Raw genomic sequence first — 15,545 nt, forward strand, 5'->3', positions numbered from 1 at the left:
TGTAAAAACAAAGTTCAATTTTGAGCCAGAAACAAACTTTGACGCATAAAGAAGAAAATATGTCGATTTTTCTGTCATCAAAACGATCTTTTTTGTTGTTCTTTTTAAATGATAAAACGGAATCCACAAAAATCCCAACGCCCCTCACTGTGTCGAATCTGCGAACTCGTGCCGCAAATTAACGCTGTACGTTTTCTGGGAATTGTTTTGGTTGACAAATGCAGCATTTCTTACCTGAAGGTGAGAGTATTGTTCTTAATTATGCAAAAGAACTTAATTATACAGTCAGTACTATTTGCAGGTGTCCCGCTACCAGTCTTAGAAGAGTTTTCTTTACAAGTAAACACACGTAAAACTAAAAAAAACCTCCAAAGCAAGCTAGCTAGCTAGCTAGCTAGCTAGCTAGTTAGCACGTTGACTTGACTTGATACAGTAAGCATACAGTAATAGCAGTTCTAGTGGTGGTTGCTTTGAAACAAAAGGATTGCTTTATATGTCATAGCATGCAATGAAAGGAGTAAGCCTGCTTTAGCTCCACAAACATGAACGTCAGGTTAGTTTACCATCTCAATATCCCCATGTGATACTCCTTATTCAACAGTGTGTATGCTGGAATGTCATAAACAGATTTCTTCAACTAGCAAGAGCTATATTAAGAGAATACTAAACAAGACTGTGTAAATCTTTAAAAACATGAATTTTAAAATGATGTAACAAATATTTGGATATAAAAATCATAACAGGTTGAAGGCAAAGAGGAATCTAAGTGTGTAATTCATCATACTTTGTCATTTTTTATTAATTAAATTCACATTTTCTGACCCACAGCATGGCCATCCCTATAGCCATCTTGGACTGTGATCTTCTCTTACATGGTCGAGGCCACAAAACTCTGGACCGCTTCGACCTGGACTCAGTCTCAGACAACACCCTGCTCACACAGTTTGGCTTCCCCAGAGACTTTATCTTGTATCTGGTGGAACTACTCAGAGAGGTGAGTGTGACCTGACCCTCAGCTTTGAATAGGCGAATCCACTTCCGTTTAACTTGTCTCTCTGATATCTGCATACCCTCTGTGTCAGGCTCTCTGCAGACGAACCCAGCGGTCCAGAGCCATCAGTCCCGAGGTCCAGGTGTTGGCCGCGCTGGGCTTCTACACATCTGGCTCCTTCCAGACGTCTATGGGGGATACGATAGGGATCAGTCAGGCGTCGATGTCGAGATGTGTGTCCAATGTGACCAGAGCGCTGGTGGAGAAAGCTCCCCAGTTCATCACGTTCAACAGGTGTGGTACCATGATACTTTGCAGGTTTATGAGGTGAAAATGTGGCAGTTGTTGCAGGAAATATTCACCTCAAAAGGCCTTGAAGAAGAATCAATGGAGGAAAACAGCTTGTTTAGGGTTCACTTAGGTGCTTTTTGAACACATATTACTTTTTAAGACCTAGGTAAGGTCTTAAAACTTACAAAATCAGTGGTACTTTTATATTATCAGCTGAAATGGACACTGTAGCTATACAGAGAGACAGCTGTCAGGAGTGAAAATCCTAAACTCATCTTCAGTAGCTTTAAACATAACAGCAGTAATAATGTTCTTCAAACAGAGATCCCTCCAGCAGAGAGCAGTCTTTCGAGGAATTCCAGAGGGTGGCAGGATTTCCAGGAGTTCTCGGGGTGCTGGACTGTGTTCAGGTTATTTGTATTCTATTGCATTGACAGTTGATTATCAGTTTCCACAAGAGGAAACTGATTCCTCTTTCTTCTTTACTCTTCACCTCCAGGTTGCCATCAAAGCTCCAAACAGCGAAGACTCGTCATACGTGAATAAGAAGGGCTTTCACTCCGTGGCCTGCCAGCTCGTTTGTGACGCCCGAGGATTGCTGCTCAGCGCAGAAACACACTGGCCAGGCGGACTCCAAGACACCGTTGTTCTGGAAAGATCCGCTCTGTACAAGCAGCTGCAGGACACAGAGGAGGGCTGGCTGCTGGGTGAGGAGTGTATTTGGTGTCATTATTGGAGTTGGAGATGTTAGTTTGGGGGTGCAGAGGTTAAAAGTTTTCTGCTTCCTAGGTGACGGTCGCTACCCTGTGAGGAAGTGGCTGATGACCCCGGTCGACTGCCCAGAATCCCCTGCGGAGTTTCGATATAATCTGGCTCATACGGCTACTCATGAGATAGTGGACAGAACCTTCAGAGCCATCCAGACCCGATTTAGATGTTTGGATGGCACCAAAGGATACTTGCAGGTATTCTACTTAAAAATTGTGTTTGTCCCAGCCATTAATCAACAATTCTGATTATATATCAGCATAATCCTATTAGTAAAAATATGTGGCTCCATTCAGTATGTTTAAGATATTAGTTATAAATGTGAATGAATTATGGAATCATAAGACAGTTGCCTCAATTACCTCAACATCCTTTATCACATTGAACCTAGTAAGCATGTACTTTTATTTTCAAGGTCTTGTAGCTAAATAGAAAGTGTTTGTGTAGTTGCTGAGCAGTGTCGTCTCTCCCGTGTGCAGTATTCTCCAGAGAGGAGCTCAGCCATCCTGCTGGCCTGCTGCGTTCTCCACAACGCCTCGCTGCAGTCCGGATTGGACGCCTGGACTCTGGAGAGGACGGAGCCGCTCGAGCAGCCCAGCGGCCTCAAACAGAGACCAGAGGACCGCGACAGCCAGGCAGAGGAGCTCCGAAAACAGCTCATACTCAAACACTTCAGCTAAGACTTTATCAAAGGATGTTTTCAAGACTGGGACCAGCACAAATCAATGAATTTTAAAAGCAAGAAAGTGCACGGACACCGTGTTGCTGATGCAGTTTTTTAATATTTTGCTGGTTTCTACTCTACTGACTATACTAAGATAACATAGTTGTATATGGAGGAACATGCAGGACGCTATACAACAAACCAAGACAACGACATGTCCAGACCCATTTCAAATAACCAAACTCCCTGGAAAGTGCTTGATTATTCTCTCAGGACATTCAATTTTTCCAAATATTCATGGAGAGGTTGGAATAAACAAGCACCTTCCTGGTGTTGTATTTAAACTGCGTGCAGCTGCTGTCATCCAGGTTTCTTTACAAGTGGAAAAAGTCACCCTCCCCATCTTTTTTTTTTTAATTTTAATTTTTTTTAATCCCACCCCACTTTCCTCCCCCCACTGCTTCCCCCGTGCCTTTTCCATGAGATTCCACAGGTTAAAATCTTGGACTATGTCACAATACAAAAACAAGGCCCTTATTTACAACAACTGCACATTAAGTTGTCATTATTTATGTACATTGGTGCGTTAAGACTGTTATGGGTGAAGAGAATGACAGGATGTTTGTGCAACGGGCTGCAGTCACATGATTTTTTTTTGTGTAAAATGAAAAAAAAAATGAAACATTAAACAAAAACACAAGTAAGAAAAGCAGACGACCTGTGACAACTGTAAAGTTTTGGAGATCATAAGATTTTGGCGTCTTTTATAAGCCAGAAGTTGGACTGAGGACGGTGAAATGTCGGTTTTTATAGCTTGAACGAATACCATGAAGTGTAAAGAAGTTATTTTGGGAGCGTTGCTGTTTCTATTACGTTGTCAGAATAGTGGTAAAGAAATAAAGATTTTAAAAATGTGATTTTTGTTCAATCAAATTGTGGAACTAGTGGTATTTTACTTCCTGGAATGTATTAGTCCCCTGATTGGCTTCATCAATATATACACACTTTCTACAAACAGGAATAAATACAACACACACTGCTGTCGCATGAGGACATTTAGTATCACTGTTCATTTACTTCATTTTTTATTTATGGTACATTTATTTAGTTTTTTGAGCCAAGAAACGTAAACTTGAGGGTAAAAATGTGTTTTTTTTTATGGTTCAATTGCACAAAGTGAAGACATTTTTAAATCCCGAAGGACAAAATAAAGACCCTCAAGGATTTTCATGCGACAGCAGTGAAACATAAACACTGTATTACAGTTAAAAGACACAAACAGATCATGTCAAAGCTTTACACATGAGCATGTGAACGACACACCGTCACGTAAAACCGCACATCATCCTAAATGCCGATACACAACATACAAATCCTTTTTTTTTTTTTGCATAAAATAAATATGCTCTTTTTTTGATGCTCAGAATATATTATAAGGTGTATTTTTGTTTTTTGAAACATTATTTAAAAAAAAAAAAAAAAAGACAATAAGATAAACTAACTTTAAAAAAAAAGTTCAGAATTAATTTTTTTTGTTGCATAAATTAAATATGCTCTTTTTTTGGATGCTGCAAATATATTACATATACAATATATTTCCATAAAAATACTTTTATGTCATGTTTCCCAACCTCCTTTTTTGCCCTTGGTATGAAAATATGATCCACCCCACAAAAACAAAGCAGAATCTTGGTCAGAAGTGTAAGTGAAAAACTAGTTTTAACTTCAGAGACAGATTTAAAAAGTTGAAAAATAACATGTCTTGTTGTAAAAAAAAAAAAAGCTAATTTAATTTAACCGAGCAACACTTTGATCCTGAATAGAGACCTTCGTCAGGCATCGCTGGCTCCTCCGAACACATAAATAGGCATGTGAAATAAAAGGTCTCGCCCTGATAAATCCTGAACATTCACCCAATTTCTGATGACAAATGAGCAAAATGTCACTCAGGAGGTCTTAAAAGACTGAGGCCAGCCCTGATTTAAACAGACAGAGTGACATTTCCAGCTCTGTGGTTCCATATGTGGGCATGTGAAGCAACTTGAAGGCACTTTTAAAAATGGCACGTGTTCATTTTCAACACACCAGTATGTCTAGTTGCTCAATTATCAAGCAAAAATGCCAAATATTTTCTGGGTCCAGCTCTTTAAATGTAGGGATTTGCTACTTCTCTTCATCATCTTTGATAATTTAAGATCTTTTGATTTTGAGTAATTGTTGGGACAAGCTGTTTGCGGTGTTTTTTCTGGAACAATTTCGATGACCAAGATGAGTTAGTTGCAGCCCTTTGTTAATATAATGTATGTGATGGGTTAAAAATTAAAGCACTGATCCAACGCAGTGAATCCAAAGTGCACTGGAAGTGAAATACAAGCACCACATGGTACAACTAGAATCCCACAGTGGAGGTCTGTCAAGTTTCCATATACATGTATGAGTCTTATTTTCTCTCAACAAGTCGCTGTGGAGAGAAAGTGAAGACACCTGTGGAAGCAGAAAGCATCTGCTCATCATGTTTTCCGCCTGTCCCAACACGATACGACTATTTTGTACACAGGAACACAGCTGAAGAAGCTCTTATCTGCCCAGAAATGGCCTGACTGAGTTTTGATCAGAGGAATTATTTTAATAAAATACATCAGATCTGTAAATATTGTTTAGAGGTTCTTGGATTAGGGTTTAATTAAGGCGGCGATGATTGCGACAAATAGTGTCTCATGAATTACAAACTAAAGATTCAACAAGTTTGTTTTAAACTAAACAGATAAGTTGGATGGTTTAAATGATACCAGCTGTTTAGTGCAGAAAGATTTAAATTCCAACAAGAAGGTCCATTTAAAACCAATATTCAAGTATAAGAGCGAAGTGAAGAAGCACTACATACAGGCAGGACACCAGGCGAGGAGGTTGGGACGACTGCAGAGTCTCATTAAAGGGGGATGACGATGGAAGAGTAACGTAGATGCAGGTTTGCTGTGATATGAAGCCAATCTGGAGCGTTTGGGGGCTTTTTAGGGGTCAGAGGTGAGAAGTCATGTGAGGAGGGGGTCAGGCTGTGTCAGAAAACCTCCGAGACTCCGTCTGGTTTTGTTTCTCTGAAGAGAAAGAGAAAGCCAGTTAAAGGGTTGCCGTGCAGCGTGTGAATACACCAGCATAAGCGGAGTTTGCTAGTACCTCCGGTCTAACTTGGACCCACTTGTCTGGTTGCTGTGGGCGTCTGCTGTGTACCGGCTCGTCTGGATGTGGGAGTGTCCTTCTGACTGTAGCCTCTCCCCGTCTGATGGCACTACACTCTCCTCCAGTGGAGAGCCTTCACTGTAGAAGAGCAGGCTGCGGGAGCGGACTGCAACACACAAACACACACATACTCTTAATTCTTGTGTAATATGGACTGGAATGATTTGCCATTTGTTTTGCGTAAATTCATAGATTTACTTTAAGTCACTATTATTTATGCAGCACATTTGAAACAGTGCCAAAGAGCTTTCCAGAAGAAAAGTTTCAGACCCTGTGGTGTTATTTGTAGTGTGATTTTATTTGAGTAATTTACATATTAGGGCTTAAAACCCTACAAAAAATGATATAAAATACTACTTTACTTGCTTTACTTTACTAGCTGAGACCCTACAGTGTCAATATTTATAGAGAATAACCTCATTTATGTGATGACGTAGCCAAGAACCTTTTATAAAGTCACAGAACCTAACTAACATAAATATTAGAGCTAAGACCCTACAGCATGAAAGTATATTTTAATATATGTATGTAAATGGTTAATTTACTGTATATCCAAAATACTAAATTCCTTTTTTTTGTTCTTTTTATACATTGATGATCCATCTCTGTTTTTAATTTTGTGAAGCTAAACACTTCTTGTGATGATTTCTATAGAGTTAAAGTCGGAGCGTGTGTGTATTTTTTAATCATTTGCCATTTCAAGCTTCTTTAATACGACAATTTCCTGTTTGTTTGTTTGTTTCAGTATATTAAAGGTCCCTGAAAAGCAAGCATGATGTAAAATTTCTTGATGTTTATTCACAGCCAACTATTTCGTCAAGATAAAATTTGCTGTCAATATAAAAAAATACCAAATTTCTACTTTAAAACATAAAATATGTACATCACCGTCTAATGGGCATTTCGAAGCTGTCCAACATTGTATTATTTGTATTTCACTGCAGGTTGTAATGAACATTGCAGCCTCTAGGCGCCACCAGTAAAGCTTTAGACTATAATAACTTCTAATCTTGCTTTTTTTTTTCCTCCTCCCCAGACAGTTGCAGGGCAATATGGTCAATTTTACATGGTTACAGTCCATCAAACCTTTTCCCTCACCGCTCAGAGGACGGCTGTTGGCAGAAGGGAGTGCTACTTAACATGAAGACAGCCCAGCGTCTGGGTTTTAGGAGGGCTTTCCCAGGGGTGGAAGTGAATTTGCAGGGAAGTGGAATGCAAGTCCAAACTCATGTCCCAAGCTGGATTTGATGCGATGTCTACTTTTTGCATGCGGTCATAGAACACGTATTTCTCGACCTACCCTGTGTGGTGGCGTAGAGGTCCGCTGACGGAGACGGATGAGAGGATGGGGAGGCGTGAGAGGAGGAGGCGGAGGTGTGAGAGAGCAAGGAGAGGGGAGAGAAGCAGGGGGAGAAGGAGCCCAACACCAGGACAAAACACAGGGCCACCATCTGCAAGGAGAGAGGACGAAAGGCTCCGGTTAAAACATGATCACGACAGAAAGGTGGCCAGTTTTCAGCTTGTTGTTTGTAAGGCTCACGAGGCACTGCATTGGTATGGAAACATGTAATATTCCTTTATGCATAGAGCTTGGAGAGAGGCATGAGAGAGCTGGATAAGCCCCCAAAACTGGCGAATGCACATTTAAACCTTTAACCAACTGGAAATCGCTCAATTTAACAGAATTTAAAGCGTCAACATCAAAAAGCTTCAATGTCGAGCTGAAGCAAGATCATACAGAATATATGTGCATTTTAAAATAAAGATAATAACAACAATTTTCATACACAGGAAGAGCTTTACATTGGTGATATTTTACCATGAGGCATGTTCCTGTTTGAGTTGAGGCCATTTTACAAGATCGAGGGACGACTTTCCCTGAAATCAGCGACTGAAGCTTCTGGAGCTGCTGTAGGAGGGACCTGGAGGGAGAAACGCAGCGAGGCATTAACAAGAAGGTCAAAAGTATGAGTGAACATGGGAGGAAAATTCAACGTTATTTTGAGAGAACAGGTTGTGCCGTACAGTGGTATATTTTAAGACAGTTGTTTAGGATGCTTTCAGAGCTTTTGTTGGAAGTCTGATGATTTGTGTGCAGCCACAGGACATTGAGGAATTTGACCTCGTCGGTGAATGTTTGTGCCCATATCGTTGCACACATATGGCTGCACTCTCCACCCACCGCTAAGTACAGACGTATAGTTTATTTCACCTAAAATCGACTCTGACCCGCCAGAGCACGGTTCTCATTATCGGGTTTATTGTACATCAAAGTGAGCTTTAACCACCTGATTTACTGTTGTATTGACAGGCAGCCAAAGCAAGCAAAGGCTACGGCCGAGTCGGGCGGCAGAAACCACGAGAAAACAGCACATCAGTGGGATCAGGAGAGCAGGGTTCTGATGGTATGCGCCGTCAGCGGCTGTAAGGACGCGATCCGACCACTAAGTGGAGACAGAGAACCAGTTTCTGCCAAACACGCTTTGAAGCAGCCCTCAGAAAGTATTTAATAAGTAAGAACATAAACCAAACAATAAGCCGTTAGTCAGACACTGGCGGTTGAACTCAACCAATCAGTCGCTAACATGTAACTGAGATCTGTGCCATGCTGCCGAGCGTCGCCAAGAACTTGCCAGCTGTAATCAGCTCATATGGGATGATACTGACCAGCATCACTCACATGAGTCTTTGATGTAAAACCACAGTGATTTACAGCTGAAGTTATTGCTGCCTAAAATACACGGCGCTTACAAATTGTGCTTTTGGTCGTCTGAGTGAGTGGACAATGGAAAAGTTTTAATTAATGGATGAAATGAAGACGAAATTGTGCTTGGAGCTGAGCGGTGTTTGCTTTGGCTGGAGCCCGGCGAGCAGTTTTACTTTGTCCTGAAAGTATTCTGAACTGTCCTCGACACACACATGTGATACAGACAAATCTAACACAACACTGACTAGCAGTTGAGATTGTTTTTATACAGCTAATAAACTAGCAGCACTGACCCACTTTTTGTATGAATCACTCTGCACGGAGAACAAAATGACCACTAATAACTGCATTTGAGGCATTTTTAGGTACTACGGGCTTAAATTTAGTTCTTTCCTTCATTTTATTTTTTTCTTTCAGACCCGCACACACTCTGAACTTTATGAGAGCGAGCGTGCTGACTCATGTTTCCCAGTTTGTGCCAACTCATTGTTCCTCCATGTGGTGGTTTTAACATATTCATCGGTGTGTGTGGTGGGAAGGGAGGGGGCTGCCTTCCACGATGAAAGCTACTGTTAACTCGCCACTTTAATGACAGGCTGAGGCTGCCACAGCCAGACAGAGACAGACCCCCCCACCCCACCACCCTCACCCGTCATCCCTCCACACCCACCCACCCATCTAACCACCCACTCCAGGATAATAGCACATTGGTTTCATATTGTTATAATAAAAGAGGAGAAAACTGCAGCTTGGTGAGTCTATACTTTGCTTATGAATCCAATTTAGGCTCCTCGCATGCTGTGAAACACACACAGCAGAAAACTTTTAGGATAATTTAGCTGCTAATAATCTTCATTTTTCCTGGAGGCAGCCATTCATTTTAGCTTATCAGGCTGCATTCTTTCCAAACTTGCGGCTGCTAACAGTGCCGATAATCCAAACATGATCACACAAAGGGTGGGTCTGTGTGATCAGCGTTTGCAGCAAGTCGCTTCAGGCTGCGTCTACGTTTTTGTGAACCTCACCTGTTGGCGGTCTCCAGGTTTTCTACTTTCCTCCACAGGTCGCTGTTTTCTGACGTGTAGCTCTCCACCCTGAAACAGACGCACATTTTTGTTAATCAGAGGCAATATTACTCTTTATGGTATCAAGAACAATTGACCTCCAAGAGCCCCCAAAAGTCCCAGAATCACTGAGCATCAATGAGACAGAAACTACGAAGCCAAATTTCATTAAACTTGATGGAGAGGTGGAGCACTGCCAAAGGAAGAACCTATTGGATTTTGGTGTGGATCTGTCTCGCTCATACTTAAAATTGTGATGTAAGAAATTGGCTCGGACGGAGGACTACGAAAGCACAACCTGAAGTGAGGAGGGTATGGCAACAAGCAGTCCACTCCTATTTTTCCAGTTTATTCCGTGCTCTTGTAGCGCTTTCTCTTCATTAAAGTTGTGTATTGTGAAAAAACACATACAGGCCAAGCAGTATTTTTAAAAAATCCGAATCCTTTCTAATCTTGAAAACACTTGTCAAAGCTTAGTTTAGCTTTCATCAAGTCAGAAAAAATGATGAATAACAGCTTGAAGATTGAGTGTAGATCTGGGATCAGCTGAAAATGATGATCAACAGAAGATTTTATATAAAGTATATAGGGTAATAATGAAGGCTGGAAGGTGAGAGATGCTCCCTTTGCTTTCGTCTCCTCATCCTATTACTCTTTCCCTCCCTCCGTCTGTCATCTCTCGCTAATCCTATTGATTTCCATTATCAAACTTAACATCTTGCTAATCTCTTTTATTCAAAAACCCTCCTCGTCTCTTCCTATGTTACATCTGAATGTGGCTCATTCATCCGCATTCCTTTCAGCGCGTCGTCCTGCTGTTTTCTTTTGAGGGGATCATGCAATAATCCTGTCCTTGCGTCCGTAGAAGAAACACCAAAGATGATATAAAGAGAAAGATTAGCGTTTTTTTTTACCTCCGCACTTGGACGCAGCTCTCACCTCACTCTAATGGGATTTAGGAGATTTTTGATGTATAAACCTTTGTAGGTACTTGTTATTAGTACTTGTTACGATAAAAGCAATGCATAAGCAAGCCCATATTTTCACCTCTCCTCCACTGTCCCTGTCAGGAGAGTCAGTGAATCTGGCCCATGTGTTCTGCAGGTTATTGGAGTCCTGCCATCGCAGCGAACGGCCATAATAACAGAGGACAGATGAGAGAAAAGAAGTTCCTGCTAACTTTAGCTGTTCTTTTAATGAATTAGAATGCGGAGAGAGGAGACGAGTGCTGCTGAAATCCCTTCTGTAGGTGGTAAATGCTCATCAGACCTGACCTCCCGGTGACTTGCCTCCGGTTTAACCCTCGTCTGTTACCGCACTCAGCTCCGAAGCAACTGGGAAAACCTCTAAATACGAAAAAATAACTGGCTCCTGACTGAACTGCTACTGCCAAACTCGCTTCAGCATTACACAACTCTATATTTTCTCTCTTTGGTCAGTTGAATTTTAATTTTTTTTTATTTTTTCATGCACATTAACAGAGCTGTGCATAAAACGGCCAATGGTTGGAGTCCTCGCAGGGAAAACCTTAATCGCTAACATCGCTGCCTGCTGGACTGGAGTCAACGCTCATAAATACATTGTTAGCTCAGAGAAGTTCATCTCGGAGATATTGCTATATGCGCGGCTGTGTAAGCACTTCCAGCCGCTGGACTCATAGAATTAGATGCATGTGAGCAACATTTCTCCTTTTACAGCTCTGGATGCTTTCTTCTAAACATAATGACTGATTCCTAATATAATTTAAGGGGGCTATGATGAGGAGGGGGAAAAAAACACACAAAATAACAAAAGGTAAACAAAAGAAATGGAAAGATATTTTCCGAGCCTTACTTCTTCTCCAGACATTCCACATATTCTTTTTTCTTTCTCCGACTCTCCTGAGCTGAGATCTGAAACACAAACAAAGTGTCAGCGAATGTGTGATGCTGTGTTGTTAATTCTGTCACTGATATAAGGAGATGTACCTTGTTTTTAATCTTCCGCCGGACTCTCTTCAGTGCCTTCTCTTCGCTTTTAGTGAGGGGAAGTTTGTTCGGTACTGGGTATCCCTCTGCAACCAGGGTCCTCTTCTCTTCTTCTGTCAGCATGAGGGGTCCTGAACCCTGCAGTTTCTGTGCAATGAAACAAACACTTCATCACTGAATAATAATTCTCACATTTATCTATCAGGTTCAAATCGGATGCTTCGACAGACCCAGTCGGTCGCCGTTTTCCTCCAGCGTCTACAGCGTATGCAAATTCTTTCTTCACTTATTGGTGACTGCGTAAGTAAACAGGAACAGGTACGAGAACAATAACGTCGACTGTGATTTTAAAGCGGTTCAGCTGTATTATGACTAAATTGGAAAAATCGCTGACATCGAACAATTCTGTTTAAACATTTCCATTTTAGCCTCGGCACAAAAGTCTTTCATTCAGCACAAATGTTCGGGGGGGGAAAAAAGCTGCTGAATCAGACGGACAATGGTCAGACTCTGAATCATCCGACTTTCATTAAGTAGGCCCCATTTTATCAGCAAATTATAGGACTGATTAAAGCCAAGATGGAGGATTTATAGAGCTGAATTCCCACTAAATAGTATCTGAATTCACCGAAGCAGAGACGTGAACAAAGCTGCATACAGCACATTTCACAGTTTACCAGAATAATATATATTGATATTGTCTTTACAGATCTTCATTTCTCATCTTTAGTAACATTTTCCATCACTCTATTTGAAATTAAAGAACAACGAGGCTTTCAAACATTAGTGCTGCTAAGTGTCTGTGTTGTTCTAATTACAGTTATAATAGGAGTGTTATTCATATGGCACTTTTAAAGCTTGAACATATTGCATTTTCTATATAAAGTTTAGGAAAATTGGAGCATAAATGTTCACGACATGGACCGTGTACATAAAAAAAATAGAAGTGAATGTCAAAAAAGGTGATTTTACATAAATAAATAAGTAAAATGTGAAAAAAAAGTCCAGATATTTAACCACAAACATGAACAAAAAGAAAAGATTCAAGTATAAAAGCTTGCTTATAAGGTAAATGATCTTATATAAAGTAAACAGAATAAAAGGATAAACTCTTAATTAAAGAGTAATAAAGATAAGGAAGTGCATATTAAAATACAGCCCCTACTGACGGGAACAGGAAGGCTGAAGGTTATATTTGTCTTTCACTCACTCTTATCGTCTCCCCTCGCCTCTTGGTTTCAAGCTAAATCATAATAATAATTGTATTAAGCAAAAGTTTGAAGAATGAGTTGAAATAAGAGCAAACATGTGAATTTCTCTTCATGGAAAACGTTTTAGAAGATTACCTTCAGCCCATGCAGCTTACTTTCAAACAATTTCTTGACACAGTTTACTGAATTTCTGATTGCTCACAGAGCTGAAAATTGCTTCCGACAGAAGATCGGTGTATACTAACCTATAAATTTAATCCGCCACATGTGTTCGCAAAAAGACAGACTGCAAGAGGGGGGGAGCACAAAGACAGATGTTCTTCAACTCACATGTGGTGCAGTGAGGAGAGGTGAGGAGGAGATGGCTGAAGAGGAGGAGGAGGAGGAGGAAGAGGCTCGACCTCCTGGCCTCTGTTGTGGCTGCGGGGACGACGGCGGCAGGGGGAGGTGGGGGGAGGAGGGCGGGAGGGAGCCGTCGCTGTCGCCGTGGTTACTGCTGGGAGGGGTGGGCGGGAGCTGGAGAGCATCGTCTGAACATAAAGAAGAGGAGGAAGGAGTGCTTCCAATTTCAGCTGCTGAGCGTCAACAGAACTCCACAGAAAATGTTTGCTTATTAGTTTGAAAGCGTTTTTCTGCAAGAGATGGCTGCTGTGCCGCTGAAAAAGCAGAGAAAATAGGCCGGTTTAAAACTGACTGATTGATCCTGAACTCTTTGTATTGCTGCGATTACGCTGGTGTAGAGTGAAGGCAGAAACAGAGACATGCAGCCAGAGAGATGGGTGTTTATGCTGCCCTCGCTTTGGTCTGGGAGGCTTCAGTGGCTCTCAGAGTCGGTCACATTTCTACAATTTCACTTAGCAGACGCTTTTATCCAAAGCGACGTACATCTGAGAGCGGATGCAACACAAACTTTACTTATTCTGGGCTCTTTTTTACTTAAGTATGAAGTTCTGCACCTCTATGGCACAAGGACTAGATGTAGAGAGAACTAAACATATCTTCTGTGCAGACACAGGACATAAACCATTAACAAAATGAAAGTTTAATTTCTTTGATTGTTTTTTTTTTTTTGATGAAGAAGAAATTGTGACCTTGGTACTTACATTTTCATTTTATTTCTGTGCTTTGTGCAAACACAGCCTACAGTTTAGTCAAAAAGACCCTAAATTTAAGTTGGTCGCACATGAGCAACTAATGGTTTAATGGTTGCACAGAGAAGCACAGATTTATTTATAAAGACTGTGGTGCAATTGGTTTATTATTGGGTAATTTGTAAATGAGACATTAAAATAATCTATAAAATACCACAATTTTAAGCTCATATTTGGCTAGGTTTTACAGCACGTCACGGATGAGTAATAAGAAAATGTGATATTAATGATGTGGTTTATTGTTTTGTTTTTTCTTTATACTAAATACTCAGTGAGCTTCTGAATTGCCCCTCTGGGATAAATAAAGTTATCTGAATTGAATGAAAATTGCAAATCCAATGATTGTTTCTGCTTTTACAATGTCTGCTCAATAAATGGTGTCATTTTGATGATTTGAATTCAAGATAACACGCCTTTCAAACCAGCTGTTAGGTTGGTACACTTGAAAGGCTGGAACTAAGCTCAGCCTGATAAGAATTAAGTTCTCCACATTGTTCTAAGAGACAAAGGGGCACTAATTAGTTTGTTTCAACATCTTTAAGGTCAGATAATGCTGAAAACATTGTAGGGATTATTCAAAATCTCTGAAAGCATTGGGTGCATGTTAGTTTGTCCTGAAGTGAACGGTTATACTGCTGCGATGTGTGAGTATGTTAGTGCATGTGTGTGTGGTGTGTTGTGTACCGCTGGGCAGGCTGAGGTACTGTCCAATCTCTCTGGGTTCATCTTTTACAGCGACTGGCTTCACATCATCTTGACAGCGCTCCTGCACAAACAACAAACACATAAACAACAGTCAACATCAACATCGTTTGTTACGGATCATTTTTAGACGCAGACCAGACGGGTGGTTACCGTGTGTCTCCATGGCGATCCTCTGTGCGGAGGGGCGGGGCTTAATATGAGAGGCGGGCCTTCCAGAGGCTGAGGATCTAACCTCTGACCCACGTCAGGCTCCTCCTGCTTCACCAGGATGGCGGACAGGTCCTGACTGAAGCTCCATTCGAACTCTAGAAAAACAAAAGACACAATACACACAATAAATTAAACATATTTTTGCTCTGAGCCAAACTTTTGTCTTTGCTGAATCACTTTATCTGATTTAGGAGTAGACCTCCCTTCTACTTAACAGTTTGTCCAGTTTTTATTTGACAAAACTGCATCACACACTTTTGGTTGAAAATCTACTTAGACAACAAATATCACATGACAAAATGCTACATTCACGACAACAATCAAGCCCAAATTTCAGCCCTGAAAGCTCCTTTATAACAGCTAAAAACCAAATTCCTCTCCAGGCAGGCTTTGCTGTAGGTCTACCAATGGGAAGTAACTGGTAGCTTATAAATCACACTTTGAAAGAGCTTCCCCAAAATATTTGAGCGCTTCCTGACAAGGCTGGTTATTACAGACTGCTGGACAACGTCGCTCTGGCAACTGTGGTGCATAATTTGTCTCCAGCGAGTGTGTGTGCACCCTGAAATAAAAGATGGG

The 15,545-nt window shown here is 41.0% G+C and overlaps 2 protein-coding genes across 3 annotated transcripts in view; one reads left to right on the top strand and one right to left on the bottom strand.

Annotated features, from left to right (window-relative positions):
- Window positions 1-171: 171 nt before the first annotated feature.
- harbi1 (harbinger transposase derived 1) lies at window positions 172-3,631 on the top strand. Its single transcript, XM_008300530.1, has 7 exons — window positions 172-240; window positions 829-994; window positions 1,083-1,285; window positions 1,605-1,692; window positions 1,782-1,989; window positions 2,072-2,247; window positions 2,530-3,631. The coding sequence occupies exons 2-7, from the start codon at window positions 830-832 to the stop codon at window positions 2,728-2,730; spliced, it is 1,041 nt and encodes a 346-aa protein (XP_008298752.1). The 5' UTR covers window positions 172-240; window position 829; the 3' UTR covers window positions 2,731-3,631.
- Window positions 2,813-15,545, bottom strand: part of creb3l1 (cAMP responsive element binding protein 3-like 1) — a 33,372-nt gene continuing 20,639 nt past the window's right edge. The window contains exons 4-13 of one of the 2 annotated variants that reach the window (XM_008300529.1): window positions 14,907-15,061; window positions 14,736-14,817; window positions 13,231-13,430; window positions 11,690-11,836; window positions 11,556-11,614; window positions 9,684-9,752; window positions 7,771-7,873; window positions 7,252-7,402; window positions 5,911-6,057; window positions 2,813-5,809 (exon numbers count right to left, since the gene is read on the bottom strand). In XM_008300529.1, the coding sequence (XP_008298751.1) occupies window positions 5,763-5,809; window positions 5,911-6,057; window positions 7,252-7,402; window positions 7,771-7,873; window positions 9,684-9,752; window positions 11,556-11,614; window positions 11,690-11,836; window positions 13,231-13,430; window positions 14,736-14,817; window positions 14,907-15,061 (1,160 nt within the window). In that variant the 3' untranslated portion in view covers window positions 2,813-5,762. Of the gene's footprint in view, window positions 5,810-5,888; window positions 6,058-7,251; window positions 7,403-7,770; window positions 7,874-9,683; window positions 9,753-11,555; window positions 11,615-11,689; window positions 11,837-13,230; window positions 13,431-14,735; window positions 14,818-14,906; window positions 15,062-15,545 lie in introns of both variants that reach the window. The other variant, XM_008300528.1, reaches the window with a different exon arrangement.

Source organism: Stegastes partitus, unplaced genomic scaffold (genome assembly GCF_000690725.1).
Source record: "Stegastes partitus isolate 25-593 unplaced genomic scaffold, Stegastes_partitus-1.0.2 Scaffold1556, whole genome shotgun sequence".
Classification (NCBI taxonomy): domain Eukaryota; kingdom Metazoa; phylum Chordata; class Actinopteri; family Pomacentridae; genus Stegastes; species Stegastes partitus.

What these genes read in the sequence shown, in the direction of transcription:
- harbi1 (XM_008300530.1), top strand. Translation starts at nt 830, where the DNA reads ATGGCCATCCCTATAGCCATCTTGGACTGTGATCTTCTCTTACATGGT. An exon ending in TGGTGGAACTACTCAGAGAG is followed by an intron (nt 995 to 1,082) that starts GTGAGTGTGACC and finishes CCTCTGTGTCAG; the next exon opens with GCTCTCTGCAGACGAACCCA. An exon ending in GCACCAAAGGATACTTGCAG is followed by an intron (nt 2,248 to 2,529) that starts GTATTCTACTTA and finishes TCCCGTGTGCAG; the next exon opens with TATTCTCCAGAGAGGAGCTC.